Here is a 17,050-nt window from a genome sequence, read left to right as displayed (position 1 = left end):
CTAGAATGGGCTCCTCACAGATGTTCTGCGTTCCACCCTTTGTTGGGACCTCAGACACCCACCAACCCACCAACTCCTGCAGCAGGTTTGGTTCATCACTGAACACTCCAACAAACTTCTACAGACGTTCTGTTGAAAGGGTCCTGGTACGGCAATTCGATAAGGCAATACAGGCCCAACACGTTGATGCAATCAGGAAGAAGGCATGCCAGTGGCTCTACTTCACTAGGAGTTTGAGGGGATTTGGTATGTCACCAAAGACACTCGCAACTTTCTACGATGTTACGGTGGAGAGCATTCTGACTGGTTGCACCACCGCCTGGTATGGAGGCTCCAATGCACAGGATCGCAAGAGGCTGCAGAGGGTTTGTAGACTCAGCCAGCTCCATCACGGGCACAACCCTCCCCACCATCGAGGGCATCTTCAAGAGGTGGTGCCTCAAGAAGGCAGCATCCATCACTAAGGACCCTCACCATCCGGGATGTGTCCTCTTCTCGTAACTACCATCGGGGAGGAGGTACAGGAGCCTGAAGACCCACACTCAACATTTCAGGAACAGCTTCTTCCCCTCCGCCATCAGATCTCTGGATGGCCCATGAACACTACCTTGTTATTCCTCTTTTGCACTATTTATTTACATTGTAATTTATAGTAATTTTATGTCTTTGCACTGTACTGCTGCCGCAAAACAACACATTTCACGTCATACAAGTCAGTGATAATAGACCTGAATCTGATTCTGAATGCACAGGAACGTAAAGAAGCTGCAGAGAGGAGTGGACTCTGCCCAATACACCACAGACACATCCCTCCCCACCAATGGGAGTATCTACAGGAGATGCTGCCTCAAGAAGGCAACATCCATCATCAAAGATCCCCACCATCCGGGCCGTGCCATCTTCTCGCAGCTCCCATCGGGCAGGAGGTACAGAAGCCTGAAGTCCCACACCACCAGGTCAGGAACAGCTACTTCCCTTTAACCATATCGGTTCTTGAACCAACCGGCACCACCCTAATCACTACCTCAGTACAGCAACGCTATGACCATTTTGCACTAAATTGACTGTTCTTTTTCTGTTCTAATTGTGTTCTTTCTTGTAAAAATTGTGTATAAATTTATGTTTAATTTATGTTTTTCTTGTGAATGCTGCTTATCTGATGCTCTGTGCCTGTGATGCTGCTGCAAATAAGTTTTTCACTGCACCTGTGCACACATGGACTTGGCATTCGACACACATTTCACTTTGACCTCTATCTCTTCTGCTGACAAGCTAGGCTGGGAAGGCTTCCCCAAGCAAGAGAAGCCAGGGCAGTACATTTTCAAGGGTTCCTAGGCAAGGGCCCATTTCCCCTGACCATTGAGGGGATTGATGATGTACAGTCATCAAGTAACCAGCATAGAAACAGGCCCTTCGGCCCGACTGGCCCATGCCGGCCAAGGTGCCCACCTAACCTAGTCCCATTTTGCCCACGTTTGGCCCGTATCCTTCTGAATCTTTCCTAACCACAAACTTATCCAAATATCTTCTAAATATTGCTATTGTACCTGCCTCAACTACTTTTTCTGGCAGCTTCGTTCCATATACCCATCACCATCTGCATGTGGAAGTTTCCCCTCAAGTCCCTTTAAATCTTTCCCCTCTCACCTTAAACCTGTGCCCTCTGGTTGTGGTTCCCTTTCCCTGGGAAAAAGACTGTGTGCATTCACCCTATCTATGCCCCTCATGATGTTATACACCTCTACAAGGTCCACCCCGCAGTCTGCCACCTTCCTAGCCTGCCCAACCCCTCCCTATAACTCAGGCCCTCGATTCTTGGCAAACATCCTCGTAAACCTCCTCTGCAGTCTTGCAGCTTGATGGTGCCTTTTCTATAACAGGGCGACCAAAACTGAACACAATGTCCCAGGTGCAGCCTCACCAATGTCTTGTATAACTGCAACATGATGTCTCAACTCCTGTACTCAATGCCCTATACCTTATATGTTGCAGGAAGCGAACTATGCACTTGCACTCCTAGGTCCCTCTGTTCCAATAACACTCCCCAGGGCCCCACCGTTCACTGTACAAGTCCTACCCTGGTTTGATCTCCCAAAATGCAATAACTCACATTTATCTGGATTGAAAGCCATTTGCCAATCCTCAGCCCACAGACCCAGCTGATCAAGACAACCCCGTAATTTTTCATAACCTTCTACAACAGTATTACTGATATTTTAGTATCATCCACAAACTCACAAACCGTGCCTTGTCTGCTCATATCCAAATCGTTTCCGATAAATCTGTTCCCGATAACTGGTGAATCCAGAGCTGGGGCTCACAGACTCGGGATACGGGTGGGACAGTGTTGGTGAACCTGTGCAATTCTCCACTACAGACGGCACTGGGGGCCAGGACATTAAATGGGTTCAAGAAGGAGATCGATTAACTTCTAAATGCCGAAGGGATGAAGGGACTTGGGGAGAAGGTAGGAACAGGAACCTAGGGGGTGATCAGCTGTGGTCATGCAGCAGACCCAAAAAGCTGAATGTCCGACTCCTGTTTTCAAAGTTAAGAGCAGGTGGTTAAGGTCAGAGGTTAGGGTTTTAGGGGAGGGTCAGAGGTTAGGGTTTTAGGGGAGGGTCAGGGGTTACGTCTCAAGGTAGAGTCAGAGTTGAGGATTAGGGCTTCAGGGTAGGGTCAGAGGTGAGGGTCATGGTTTCAGGTTAGGGTCAAAGGTTAGGGCTTGGGTTCAAAAGTTAGGATCAGGTAAGGGTCAGAGGGTAGGGTGAAGGTCCCAAGGTAGGATCAGAGGTTAGGGTCAGAGCTTAAGGTCAGTTTTGGGTCAGGTGCTCAGGATAGGGCCAGAGGTAACGGTCAGGGTATCAGGGTAGGGTCAGAGGTAACGGTCAGGGTATCAGGGTAGGGTCAGATTGTTAGGGTTTCAGGATGGGGTTAGAGGTTGGGGTTCAGGGTAGGGTCAGAGGTTAGGATCAGGCTATCAGGGTAGGGTCAGAGGTTAGGATTTCAGGGTAGGGTCAGGGGTTAGAATCAGGGTTAGGGTTAGGGTGCCCCTGTGAAGCTCCTCAGGCGATCCCGCCTCCAGGGTTTGCTATCAGGGTGGTGTGACCCCGCCTGCCCGACCTGGGGCCCGACCTGCGACCGGGGCCCGACCTGTGACCGGGGCCCGACCTGTGACCGGGGCCCGCAGGAGCCCGGCTGCAGTTGCCCCTCCGCTCCGCCAGTTGGCGCTAAAACTCCGTCCCTGCCGCCAGCATCAAAGATGGCGAGGCCACGAAAGCGTCACGGAGGCGAAAGGAGCATGCGCGGTCGCTGGAGGCCGCGCCCATACCCCGTGACCTCACACGTGTTCACGGTGGGTCATGTGATCGTCCTCAGAGGCGCTTGTGACTAGCGGGCGAGTGAGGGAGCTGGAGGGAAGGAGGTGGAGGAGGTGGAGGGGAGGGGAGGGGAGGGGAGGGGGAGAATGTGAACGTGAGGGAGGGGAGGGAGTGAGGGAGGAGGGGAGGGAGTGAGGGAGGAGGGGAGGGAGGAGGGATGCGAGGTGTGAGGGGTGTGAGGGAGGAGGGGTTGAGGGATGGTGAGGGGAGGAGGGGGTGAGGGGTGTGAGGGATGAGGGGGTGAGGGGTGAGAGGGAGGAGGGGTGAGGGATGTGAGGGGAGGGGGTGAGGGGGTTGAGGGAGGAGGGGGTGAGGGAGGAGGGGGAGGAGGGGGTGAGGGAGGAGGGGGAGGAGGGGGTGAGGGATGTGAGGGAGGAGGGGGTGAGGGAGGAGGGGGTGAGGGATGTGAGGGAGGGGGTGAGGGGTTGTGATGGAGGAGGGGGTGAGGGAGGGGGTGAGGGGGTGAGGGAGGGGGGGTGAGGGGTGTGATGGAGGAGGGGTGAGGGAGGGGGTGAGGGAGGAGGGGGTGAGGGGTGTGATGGAGGAGGGGGTGAGGGGAGAGATGTGGGAGTGAAGGGGAGAAGAAGGTATGGAGGTGGGTAGGAGAAGGAGTGGAGGGAAGGGGAGGATGAGGTGGTAGGGAGGAGGGAGGGACTGTGTGGTTAGAAGGGGAGGGAGGAGGGACAGAAGGGGGTAGGAAGGGGGAGAGAGGGAGGGACAGAGGGGGTAGGAAGCTGGGGGAAAGGGTAGGGAGGAGGGAGGAGGGAGGACAGAGAGGGTAGGAAGTGTGGGGAGAGAGAGGGTAGAGAGAGAGAGGTGCAGAGGGGGGGATGGGAAGTGGGTAAGGAGTGGTTAGGAGGGAGAGCCAGTGGGGAAAGGGAGGATGGAGAGAGGGTGAACGAGAGGGGCTAACAGGGGAGAAGCCCATAACATCGGACAGACAGACAGACACACCCGGACAGGGTGGGTGAGGATGGGTCAGACAGGAGAGGCAAACAGCTGGAGAGCCAGAGGACTGTGCAGATGACTGACAGGTGAAGATACTAGCAACCAGAACCTGAGAACGTGACATAAGCAGAGGAGTGGGAACCAGAAGGAGGCAGAGGACAGTGGATCCACAGAGAGACGGTGGGAGAGAGACATGTACAAGAACACAGGAACAAACCATCTAGGAGAGGATGGAACTTTTGATGTGCAGAGTGGATTGGGTGATTAGCTGCTGAGGGGGGAGAGAGGGTCTGAGCAAGAGAAGGAGATTTGATTCCCATTGAGAGGAGTGTGTTGGTGCACAGAGAGAGAGAGATCAGAACAGACAGATGCTCACTGGGAAAGAGAGAGTGTAAGCCACAAGTGGTGATGTAAGTAACGAGTGTGAATGGAAAGCTAAGTGGGTCTGAAATCCCTGGTGTAGTGAGCCCAGACGAGAGGGCAGCAGACACAGAGAAGGAGGTGGGACTGTACAATGTGCAAAGGCTGGAGGGGGTGGATGGAATTTGATTAAATTGATTGTGTTTTGACTGTGGGACTGTGAATAATTTGGTGTGCTTCACCTTGCAGACAGCAGTGGCAAGAAATGTCTGTACCTGCATGTGTGGATGCTCAGTCCTTGGATCTGTCTGGGCCTTGCGATTCCATTTAACCCAGGGGAGGTGGGAAGATTAAACAGAAGCGACCAGCCACTGCGACAGAAAGCAGAACCCAGCAGCTGGGGAATCGATCTGAAGAGAATCGGGAAGGAAGCACGGATCGGTGATGTGGTAACAGAATGGGCAGCAACTACATACAAGGTGTGTTAGCATGGGGCAGTGTCATCGTGTGTATTCCCAGTTATTGAGTCTTACCACATGGAAACGGGCCCTTCGGCCCAACTCGTCCGTGCTGACTGTGCGGCCCAGCGAGCTAGTCCCATCTGCCTGTGTTTGGCCCATAGCCCTCTAAACCTTTCCTATCCATGTACTTATCTAGACAGCTTTTAAACGCTGTTAATGTGCCCGCCTCAACCACTGTTTCTGGCAGCTCATTCCAAATACGCACCACCCTCTGTGTGAAGAAGCTGCCCCTGATGTCCCTTTTAAATCCGGGTTCAATTCTCGCTGCTGTCTGTATGGAGTTTGTATGTTCTCGTAGGTCTCCTCTGGGTGCTCCGGTTTCCTCCCACGTTCCAAAGACATACGGGTTAGGAAGTTGTGGTATGCTATGTTGGCGCCGGAAGCGTGGTGACACTTGTGGGCTGCCCCCAGCACATTCTCAGTAACGCAAAAAGACGCATTTCACTGTGTGTTTTGCTGTTCATGTGACTAATAAATATTTTAAATCTCTCACCTCTGATCTTAAACCTATGCCCTCTTGTTGTTAGCACCCCCTCCCCTGGAAAAAGACTATGTGCTTTCACCCTGTCTATGCCCCTCAAGATCTTGTACACCTCCATCAGGTCACCCCTCAATCTCCTACGTTCCAGGGAATAAAGTCCTAGTCTACACAACCTCTCCCTGTAACTCAGGCCCCCAAGTCGAGGCAACATCCTGGTAAATCTTTTTTGCACTCTTTTCTAGTTTAAAACATCTTTCCCATAAGAGGGGTGACCAAAACTGTATGCAATACTCCATTGGCTTCACCAACGTCTTATAGAACTGCAACATAACTTCTCAACTCATACATTCAGTGCCCTGACTGATGAAGGCCAGCGTGCCAAAACACCTTCACCAGCCTTATCTACCTGTGACACTGCTTTTAGTGACTATGCACTTGCACTCCTAGGTCCCTCTGTTCCATAACACTCCCCGGGGCCCTATCATTCACTGTGTAAGACCTACCCTGGTTTGATCTCCCAAAATGTAATGCCTCACATTTATCTGTATTGAAAGCCATTTGCCAGTCCTCAGCCCACATACGCAGCTGATCAAGATCCCCCTATAGTTTTTCATAACTTGCCACGCTGTCTACAACACTGGCTATTTTAGTATCATCTGTAAGCTGATTAATCATGTCTTGTACATTCACATCCAAATCGTTTATATAAATTACAAACAACAAAGGTCCCAACACTGACCCCTGCGGCACACCACTGACACAGCCTCCAGTCTGAGAAACAACCCCTGACCATCACCCTCTGCTTTCTACCACTGAACCAGTTATGAACCCAACTCGCTATCTCTCCCTGGATCCCATGCGATCCAACCTTCCAGACTGGCCTGCCATGAGGAACCTTGCTAAAGTCCAAATTGACAACATCCACTGCCCGATCCTCATCTACCTCCTCGAAGAACTCCAAGAGATTTGTCAGACACGGCTTCTCACGCACAAAGCTGTGCTGACTGTCCCGAATCAGACCCTGTCTCTCCAAATGCTGGTAGGTGCTTGTCCCTCAGAATCCCCTCCAGCAATTTACCCACCACTGATGTCAGGGTCACTGGCCTGTAGTTTTCCTGGCGTGTTTTTGCAACCCTTTTAAACCATTGATACCACATTAGCCACTCTCCAGAACCTCACCCGTGGCCTGAAACTTAAGCAAAAATCTCTGCAAGGACCTCTGCAATTTCTCTCTACTTCCCACAAGGTACGGGAATGCACCAGGTCAGGCCCTGGGGATTTATCCACCTCAATGCATGTGAGGCCTCCGATACCTCCTCCCTGCTAATTCATTATGTGGTCCAAGATATCACCACTCACTTCCCCCATTTCCTTAGCTTCCATTGTTTTTCTCCACAGTAAAAGCTGAAGAGAAATATTCATTAAATATGCTGCCCTGGCCCAGTGTAGAATTTTGTGCTTGTGTATCGGGAGTTGATGTACACCAGGTACTGCAGCCTGTTGAATCATTAACAATGGAATGTCCTGCCCTGGTTGATTAGGAGCCTTGTGGTGATTCATGTGGGTAGGACTGATTGTGCCTGCTTGCTTCACTGGGAGTGTTGACTTGCCTTACAGCCATCCATTGTGTGGGCTGTGATAGGGCTAGTGAACAACACAGCCTCTAATCTGCTGATCACCTGTCGGTACACACTTCAACCTTCCCAAGGCACCCGGCTCAGCAGCCCTTGCCTCAGCTGTTGAATATTTCTCATATGCCATGTGGATGAGGGTCATTCAGCCCATTGAGTCTGTACTAGCTCTGGATGCACTTCCCTCTGTCTCTTTGCATGTAAGCCATTCTCTCCCTCATTGCCATCAACTCTCCCAGATTCTCCTACACACACGAGGCAATTAATAGTGGCCAATTAACCTACCAACCAGCGCTACTTCATGTCGTATGAGGATCTGGAGCACCTGGTCACAGGGAGAATGTGCAAACTCCACACAGACAGCACTGGAGGTCAGAATTGAACCCAGGTTGAAGTTGAAGTGAGCTTATTGTCACATGCACAAGTCCATGTATGCACAGGTGCAGTGAAAAACTTACCTGCGGCAGCGTCACAGGCACAGAGTATCAGATAAGCAGCATTCACAAGAAAAACATAAGGAAAACATACATTATACACAATTTTTACAAGAAAGAATACAATTAGAACAAAAAAAAGTGCAAAGTGGTCACAGTGTTGCTATATTGAGGTAGTGATTAGGGGTGTGCCGGTTGGTTCAAGAACTGAATGGTTGAAGGGAAGTAGCTGTTCCTGAACCTGGTGGTGTGGGGACTTCAGGCTTCTGTACCTCCTGCCCGATGGGAGCTGTGAGAAGATGCACGGCCCGCGGATGGTGGGGATCTTGATGATGGACGTCGCCCCCTTGAGGCAGCACCTCCTGTAGATACTCCCGATGGTGGGGAGGGATGTGCCCGTGATGTATTGGGCTGAGTCCACTACTCTCTGCAACTTCTTGCTCCTGTGCAATCAAATTGCCATACCAGACTGTGATGCAACCAGACAGGATACTTTCAAAAGTATCTCTGTCGAAGTTTGTTAGAGTGTTCGGTGATAAGCCGAACCTCCTAAGAAAATAAAGATGCTGCCACGCCTTCCCTCTGATTGCATCTATGTGCTGGGCCCAGGACACGTCACCCGATGTGTTAGTGCCCAGGAATTTAAAGCTACTGATCCTCTCCACCACCGATTCCCCAATGTAGAGTGGCGCATGTTTGCCCTCCTTCCCCTTCCTGAAGTCAACAATCAGCTCTTTATTTCTGCTGATGTTGAGCGAGAGGTTGTTGTTGTGGCACGGCTCGACAGGTGTCCTACCTCGCTGTAGCTAAGTGGCATCAGCGGTAACCACCTTGGGAGTTGTCTCCAAACAGACACGCTTGACACTTGCAGTGGTCTTTCAGCTCTGTACCCAGCGACACAGCAGCCTCTGCTGTGGGAGCTTGGGTGGTTTCAGGAGAGCTGAGGATGCTGGGTAAGGCATCCGCCATTATCACTCGCCGCCGAGGACTTTGAGTCGCTTGTTGGCAGAGCTGTGAGCTGCCTTGTTATCCCAGGAAACACTAAATCTACCACATTCCTTCTCCCGTAGTGCGTAGAAGTTCCCACAGCCACAATTCTGGGAGGACTCGATTGACCATTCCATTGTTGCAAATGAAACAGCAGTGTCTGTCCATGTAGGTGAAATGACAGCCAGTCCATACACAGCAGTGGCCAGATAGTCTGCTTGTCCCTTTGGCTGAGGGATTAATATTGGCCAGAACAAGGGAAGAACCCAGTTTTCTTGTAGGTCAGCTGATTAGTAAGTTTGCAGACGAGACAGTAATTGGTGGAGCTGTGGGGACTGTGGAAGGTTGTCACAGTAGGAGACAGACCATTCTACATAGATAAGGATGGTCATGCTCTTCTTCCCAGGGTAGAGGAATCTAAAACCAGAGGGCATAGATTTAAGGTGAGTGGGGTGTTACATACCAGCAACAAAAGAAACACACCGAGTCATGTATAAGTGTTAGAAACTTTTATTAATAACTACTTATAATAAGAGAAGTAAAAATGTTAGATATTAAACATTAACCCCAAAACTAAACTGGAAGTGTGTGTGTGGCAAATTCCAAACTCCAAGTCCAGGAATAGTTCTCAAGTTCAGTTCAGCAAGTCATAAGGTGAAACGTGAGCAAAGGCTTTTGCAAAACCACCGTTGACTGAAGAGAAAATGTAGAGAGAAATTACGAAATCCACACGTTCCACGATGGAACCCATACGACACCTCAGTCACTGATGACCTCCATTGTTTTTGTTCCGAAAGGCATTTGAATCGTGGCCGTCCACACGAATACCTGTTTCCTTCTACAGCTTAACGACAGAGTGGACTCCACTGGATTGCTCCAGTGACAGACACAGTTATTGTTCGTTCATCCATCGATACAGAGACCCAGCAGTCAGTGTCTCTCTCTCTCTCTTCCTTCTCACTGACTCCCTGAGCAAAAACGTCAGCACGTTGTAATCTTGCTGTCGTCACCACACACACACACCACACACACACACAGCTGCTCTACTGTACTATATTTTAAAGGGACATTCACCAAATAGCAACCTGATCCGTAACAGGGGAAGATTTAAAGGGCAACTTTTTCCACACAGAGGGTGGGCGGCTATATGGAACGAGCTGCCAGAGGAAGTGGTAGACACCGGTACATTACGGTGTTTAAAAGACATCTGGACAGGTACATGGATAGGAAAGGTATAGAGGGATATGGGGCCAAATGCAGGCAAATGGGACTAGTTCAGGAAGGCAAGCTTGGTCGGCATGGATGAGTTGGGCCGAAAGGCCTGATACCAAGATGGCGGGTCTGTAGAGGAACACAGGCTAACCACGGCGCAAGCACTAACCGCATCTTCACTCTGCATCACGCTAGTACGGAATGCGCTGGAGTTCGGGTTAGGGCACGTCTGACCCCAGCTCTCGCTGACCCTGAACTCCACAGCAATGTGTCCTGAGCCTAGGGGCAGGGTACAGTCCACATCTGGTCTCTGTACAACACACGCACCTTCACAAAACAATACTCTCCTGATTAGTGTCAGTGTTTTCATTGTCCATAATTCTGTTAAATGTCTTTAAATTATTCATTAACTATCTTTTTTAATGAGGATTGTTGGATACTGAGGTGTAATCTGTTAGAGGTTTATATAATCATGACGGGAGTAGATAAGGGTATCTTTATTAGTCACATGTACATCAAAACACAGTGAAATGCATCTTTTGCATAGAGTGTTCTGGGGGCAGCCCACAAGTGTCACCACGCTTCCGGCACCAACATAGCATGCCCACAACTTCCTAACAGTACGTCTTGGAATGGGGAGGAAACCGGAGCACCCAGAGTAAGCCCATGCAGGACACGGGGAGAACGTATAAGATGACTGAATTGCAGTCTTTTCCCAAGGGTATTGGGGGGGGGGGGGGTCTAAACTAGAGGGCACAGGTTTAAGGTGAGAGGGGAAAGACTTAAAAGGGAGCTAAGGGGCAACTTTTTCCACACAGGGGCGGTGAGGTGTGTGGAACGAACTGCCAGAGGGAGTGTTAGAGGCGGGAACAATGACAATGTTTGAAACAACAGGTACATGGACGAGGAAGGTTTAGAGGGAAATAGGCTAAACATTAGTTAAATGGGACTGGCTTAGGTGGGAATCTTGCTCGGCATGGACTAGTTGACAATAAACTCGACTTGACCTGGGGACATAGAACAAAGGCCATTGACAAGGTGAGCTGCCCAAAACTAGCAGGCCCAACCAGATTGGCTGTGCTGGAAAAGCCTCCAGTAGATTGGTCTGCTGCAATCCTGCGCAGAGAAAGATCTACAGCAGCCGTGGAAGCTTCAGAGATCCTGCTTGCTTCACTGAGTGGAGTGAAAGCTTCCTGCTCTCTACCCACCCCCCCCCCCCCCCCCCGGACAACCCCCCTCTCTCTCTCTGTCCCTTCCTTTCCACACCAACATATCTACAAAGCACCCTCTGTAGAGAAACACCTCTGCTGCCTCAACAGAGGTCTCTCCAAGGGCAGGGGAGTGGTGATTGAGGGGAGAGAGAGAATGAGAGGGGTTTGGGGAATTCCAGAGCTCAGGGCCCCAGGCAGCTGAAGGGGTGACCCCACCCCTGCCAGTGGTGAAGGGGTACAGGAGGCCAGAAGTGGCCTCTTCCCAAGAACGAGAAACCTTCGAGCGAACGATGCGACTTCCTCACACAGGTTAATTGTCACCGGCAGTTAACCACGGGCAGCAAGGGAAGGAATACTGCCGCTGGGCATGTTGAGATACAACTATCTGGGAGTGAACCCCACCCACTCGCTCCTTAAAGCATTGAAGTATCAACTAGTCAAGGCATAGAAGGCTACAGACGAAGGGCTGGTAGATGGGGTTAGTATAGATTGGTATTTAGCGTCATACATACATAAGGTCCATAAAGCACAGAAACAGGCCCTTCAGCCAACTCGTAAATGCTGAACAAGATGTCTATCTGACCTAGTCCCATTTGCCTGTGTTTGGCCCATATCTCTCTAAACCTTTCTTATGTGTGTACCTTTATAAATGTCTCTTAAACATAGTAATTGTACCTGCCTCTACCACTTCCTCTGGCAGCTCGTTCCATATAAAGGGGAATAACTTGCCCCTTTAAATCTCTCCCCTCTCACCTTAAACCCATGCCCTCTAGTTTGAGACTCCTCTACCCTGGGGAAAAGACTGTGACCATCCACCCTATCTGTGCCCCTCATGATTTTATAAACCTCTATAAGGTCGCCCCTCAGCCTCCTTTGCTCCTGGGAAATAAGCCCCACTCTGTCCTGCAGCCCTCCAGTCCCAGCAACTTCCTCGTGAATCTTTTCTACAGCATGAACACATCCTTCCTATAGCACTCTCCCTGTGACCACATGGGTTTCCCCTGGTTGCTCTGGTTTCCTCCCACATTCCAAGGACGTGCTGATTGGTGGGTAAATTGGCTGCTGTAAATTGCTCCCAGTTGCTCCATCACGGGCACAACCCTCCCCACCATCGAGGACGTCTTCAAGAGGCAGCGCCTCAAGAAGGCAGCGTCCATCACTGAGGACCCTCACTACCCGGGACATGCCCTCTTCTCGTTACTACCATCAGGGAGGAGGTACAGGAGCCTGAAGACCCACACTGATTCAGGAACAGCTTCTTCCCCTCCGCCATCAGATTTCTGAACGGTTCGTGAACCCATGAACACTACCTTGTTATTCCTCTTTTGCACTATTTATTTTTATATTAATTTTTGTCTTGCACTGTACTGCTGCTGCAAAACAACACATTTCACCGCATATGTCAGTGATAATAAACCTGATTCTGCGGGTGGTTGACGAGAGTATGGGGAGAGTGTCACGGGATCAGTGTAGACGGGAGGTTGGTTATCAGTGTGGATCCAGAAAGCTGAAGGACCTGTTTCCGTGCTGTTTGAATGACTCTGTGAGTCTATATTTAGAACGGTAGGTTAATCTGTAACCAGCAGCTTGCACACAGAAACTGGAGGGAAGTGTGGGAAGAATTTGGGGGAAGTAACTACAGTATACTTTTAAAAATAGAGGTTGGGAAGTTTTAATATTCAAAGGACTTTGGTGTTTTGTACATAAGTCCCCGAAGCTAATGTTGCAGGTGCAGCAGTTGGGAAGGCAAATGGTGCATTGGCCTTTAGAGTCACACAGCATGGAAACAGGCCCGTTGGCCCAACTGGCCCAGATTCCCACCTAAGCTAGTTCCATTTTCCTGTGTTTGGCCCATATCCCTCTAAATCTTCCCTGTCCATGTGCCTGTCCAAGTGTTTTTTAAACATTGTAATTATACCCACCGCTACCACTTCCTCTGGTAGCATAGTGGTTAGCGTTATGCTTTACAGCGCCAGCGACCCGGGTTCAAATCCGGCCACTGTCTGTAAGGAGTTTGTATCTTCTCCCCGTGTCTGCATCGGTTTCCTCCGGGTGCTCCGGTTTCCTCCCACATTCCAAAGACGTGCAGGTTAGGAAGTTGTGGGCATGCTGTGTTGGTGCATGCTGCTGTGTTGGCGCCGGAATCCCCCCCCCCCCCCCCCCCCCCCCCCCCCCCCCCCCCCCCCCCCCCCCCAAAATCACTAGGCAAAAAATGCATTTCACTGTGTTTCGATGTACATGTGACTAATGAAGATCTTATCTTATCTCTGGTAGCTCGTTCCATATTCTCACCACCCTCTGGTAAAACTCAACAGAATTGTTCAATGCCCTACAGGAATAAAAACGTCTTGCTCTAATTATGTAGGGCTTTTTATTATGTAGGAGTATTGTATACAGTTTCACCCTCAGTCCTGATGCAGGGTCTCGATCTGAAGTGCGTGTGTTGTGTAAGGCTTCCGTTCCTAAGGGCTGTCTGTGAACCGTTTTATCTGGAAGTCAGAGACGAACTGTTTCAATGAGGGTCGATTAATCTGAAAGTTTATTGTCTACCCCCGTGTAGTTACAATGGGACAGAATCAGATGTCTCACATCCACTGGCTGGTTTCAATGGCCTTAAAGTATCAAAGGATGTAACATTGATAAAGTATTTTACTAATGTCAGTAGAAAAGATTGTCTTGTCAGTTTCCAAAGCAAATCTCTGAAGCGGCCTCCCGCTGTGAACTGGCAGCTGTGGTCTTAAAGACATCAGGTGCCTGTTTCATTACTGCGGGAGGTTATATGTAAGCTTTTTTTTTGAAAAAGACTGGCTGTTTTTTGAATCAGTTACTTCCTACCCTTATTTCACAACTCCTGAAGATGTTGGCATTTCTATAACTAACTTTCCTGCGTTGAAAATGCTCTAAACATTTGTGGGAGAATTTGCATAAAGTCGGATTTAAGGTGAGATGGGGAAAGCTTAAAGGAGATTTGAGAAGCAAGTTTTGTCTTTACACAGATGCTGGATGCTTGGAATATGCTGTCAGGAGAGGTAGAACAGGACGGCACAGGAACAGGCCCTTCGGCCCACAACATCTGTGCTGAACATGATACCAAATTAAGCTAAATCTCTTCTGCCTGCACATGATCCACATCCTTCCATTCCCTGCATATTCATCTGTCTGTCTAAATGCCTCTGAAACACGACTGTCATATCTGCCTCCACCACCACCCCTGGCAGCCCATTTCGGGCACCCACCACTCTACTTGCCCCACACATCTCCCTTAAACTTTCCCCCTTTCACCTTAAATGCATGTCCTCTAGTATTGGACATTTTGACCCTGGGGAGAAAGATTCCGACTGTCTACCCTATCCATGCCGCTCGTAATTTTATAAACCTCTACCAGATCTCCCCTCAGCCTCCCGACGCTCCAGAGAAAGCAACCTAAGTTTGTCCAACCTCTCCTTATAGCTCATGCCCTCTAATCCAGGCAGCATCCTGGTGATAGTGACATAGAACATGGAACAGTACAGTACAATATAGGCCCTTCGGCCCACAATGTTGTGCCGACCTTAAAACCTCACCCAAGACTATCTAACCCCTTCCTCCCACATATCCCTCTGTTTTAAATTCCTCCATATGCTTATCTAGCAATCTCTTGAATTTGACCAATGTACCTGCCTCCACCACCGCCCCAGGCAGCGCATTCCATGCCCCAACCACTCTCTGGGTAAAAAATCCTCCCTCTGATATCTCCCTTGAAATTCCCATCCATTACTTTAAAGACATGCCCTCTTGTATTGAGCATTGGTGCCCTGGGAAATAGGCGCTGGCTGTCCACTCTATTCCTCTCAATATTTTGTACACCTCTATCATGTCTCCCCTCATCCTCCTCCTCTCCAAAGAGTAAAGCCCGAGCTCCCTTAGTCTCTCCTCATAATGCATACTCTCTAAACCAGGCAACATCCTGGTAAATCTCCTCTGCACCCTTTCCAACGCTTCCACATCCTTCCTATAATGAGGCGACCAGAACTGGAAACAGTACTCAGTGTGGTCTGACCAGAGTTTTGTAAAGCTGCATCATTACCTTGTGGCTCTTAAACTCGATCCCTTGACTTATGAAAGCTAACATCCCATAGGCTTTCTTAACTACCCTATCCACCTGTGAGGCAACTTTCAGTGATCTGTGGATATGAACCCCCAGATCCCTCTGCTCCTCTACACTGCCCAGTATCCTGCCATTAACTTTCTACTCTGCCTTGGAGTTTGTCCTTCCAAAGTGTACCACCTCACATTTAAGCAGCATTTGGACACCCGAACAGGGAAAGAACGGAGGGATATAGATGGCATGCAGGCAGATGTGCAGTTTAAATCGGCATTGTGGTTGGCACAGACATGGTGGGCTGGAGGGCCTGTTCCTGTATTTTTGTATCGTCTGCTGGTTGAAGCCTGGCCTGCCCCCTGTACATCCCAGGCCACGAGAGCCCAGCTGCTGTGTAAGTGTTAATCCACCAGCCCATCGATGGAACTCTCTGCTTGTTGAGGTGTGCAGTGGTTGCTATATAAATGCAGGTGGTTATATGTGGGAAGGGGGGGTGGGGTACTTGATTGTTCTCACCCAGCGTTGCCCTCTCATCCCCTGCAGCCTTCTCCGTGGCCCTGATCGACGGTGCCCTCGACAAGGATGAGGGGGTGCGGCAGGAGATCGCCCAGGCACTGCGCGTGCTGGGGGGCCGGCACCCTACCCTGGTCCTGCTCGCCTGTCACGACTACCTCAGCAAGCACAGCAAGGTAGGTGGGGAGGGGTGGGTGAGGGAGGGGCTTTGGGGACCCGTCCCCATCCACCACATGGCACCAACTGATATTGGTTTATTGTTGTCACTTGTACCGAGGTACAGTGAAAAACTTGTCTTGCATACCGTTCGTGCAGATCAATACACAGTGCACTGAGGTAGTACAGGGTAAAAACAATAACAGAATACAGAGTAAAGTGTCACAGCTACAGGGTAGTGCAGTGCAGGTAGACAATAAGGTGCAAGGTCAAACAAGGTAGATTGTGAGGTCAAGAGTCCATCTGAACATATAAGGGAACCATTCAATTGCCTTACCACCATGGGATAGAAGCTGTCCTTGAGTCTGGTGATATGTGTCCTGTATCTTCTGCCTGATGGGAAAGGAGAGGAGAGAGAATGACCCGGGTGGGTGGGGTCTTCGATTATGCCGGCTGCTTCACCAAGGCAGTGAGAGGTATAGACGGAGTCCATGGAGTGGAGGCTGGTGTCCGTGGTGCACTCGGCTGTTGTGTCCACAACTCTCTGCAGTTTCTTGCAGTTCTGGGCAGAGCAGTTGCTGTACCAAGCCGTGATGCATCCAGATAGGATGCTTTCTGTGGGGCATCGATTAAAAATTGGTGAGTGTCAAAGGGGATATGCCAAATTTCTTTAGCCTCCTGAGGAAATAGAGGCGCTGGTGAGCTAGGCTGGTTTCCGTGATGTGCTGAGCTGTGTCCACAACTCTGCAGTTTCTTGCGGTCTTGAGCAGAGAACGTTGGCCGGTTTACTTTTCCATAGATAAGGAAAACAGTAACATCGTGCAGAAGGTCAAAGTCAAAAGAAGTCAAGGCAGCGAGAGGTATAGACAGAAGAGGTATTAGACCACAAGACGTAGGAGCAGAATCAGGCCATTCGGCCCATTGAATCTGCTCCGCCATTCAATCGTGGTGGATTTATATTTTTCATCCAATCCCATTCTCCCACCTGCCGTAACCCTAAACCCCTTACCAACCTAGAACCTATCAATCACTGCCTTATGGGGCCTGATGGAGCTCGTATGGGGCCTGAGCATCGCCACCTTCACCATCTCCCCTCCCTGAAGGCTAAATGGAATTGGGGACCTCCCCCCGTAAC

General features: G+C 50.1%; 1 protein-coding gene across 2 annotated transcripts in view; it reads left to right on the top strand.

The window, feature by feature from the left end:
- Positions 1 to 5,028: 5,028 nt before the first annotated feature.
- The window catches only part of mroh1 (maestro heat-like repeat family member 1), a 91,891-nt gene continuing 79,869 nt past the window's right edge, over positions 5,029 to 17,050 (top strand). For both annotated transcript variants that reach the window (XM_052015969.1, XM_052015968.1), the window contains exons 1-2: positions 5,029 to 5,167; positions 15,790 to 15,935. In XM_052015969.1, the coding sequence (XP_051871929.1) occupies positions 5,146 to 5,167; positions 15,790 to 15,935 (168 nt within the window). In that variant the 5' untranslated portion in view covers positions 5,029 to 5,145. The remainder of the gene's footprint in view (positions 5,168 to 15,789; positions 15,936 to 17,050) is intronic.

The sequence above is a fragment of the Pristis pectinata genome, chromosome 5 (assembly GCF_009764475.1).
Source record: "Pristis pectinata isolate sPriPec2 chromosome 5, sPriPec2.1.pri, whole genome shotgun sequence".
Lineage (NCBI taxonomy): Eukaryota > Metazoa > Chordata > Chondrichthyes > Rhinopristiformes > Pristidae > Pristis > Pristis pectinata.
This window is presented reverse-complemented; position numbering and strand designations above follow the sequence as displayed.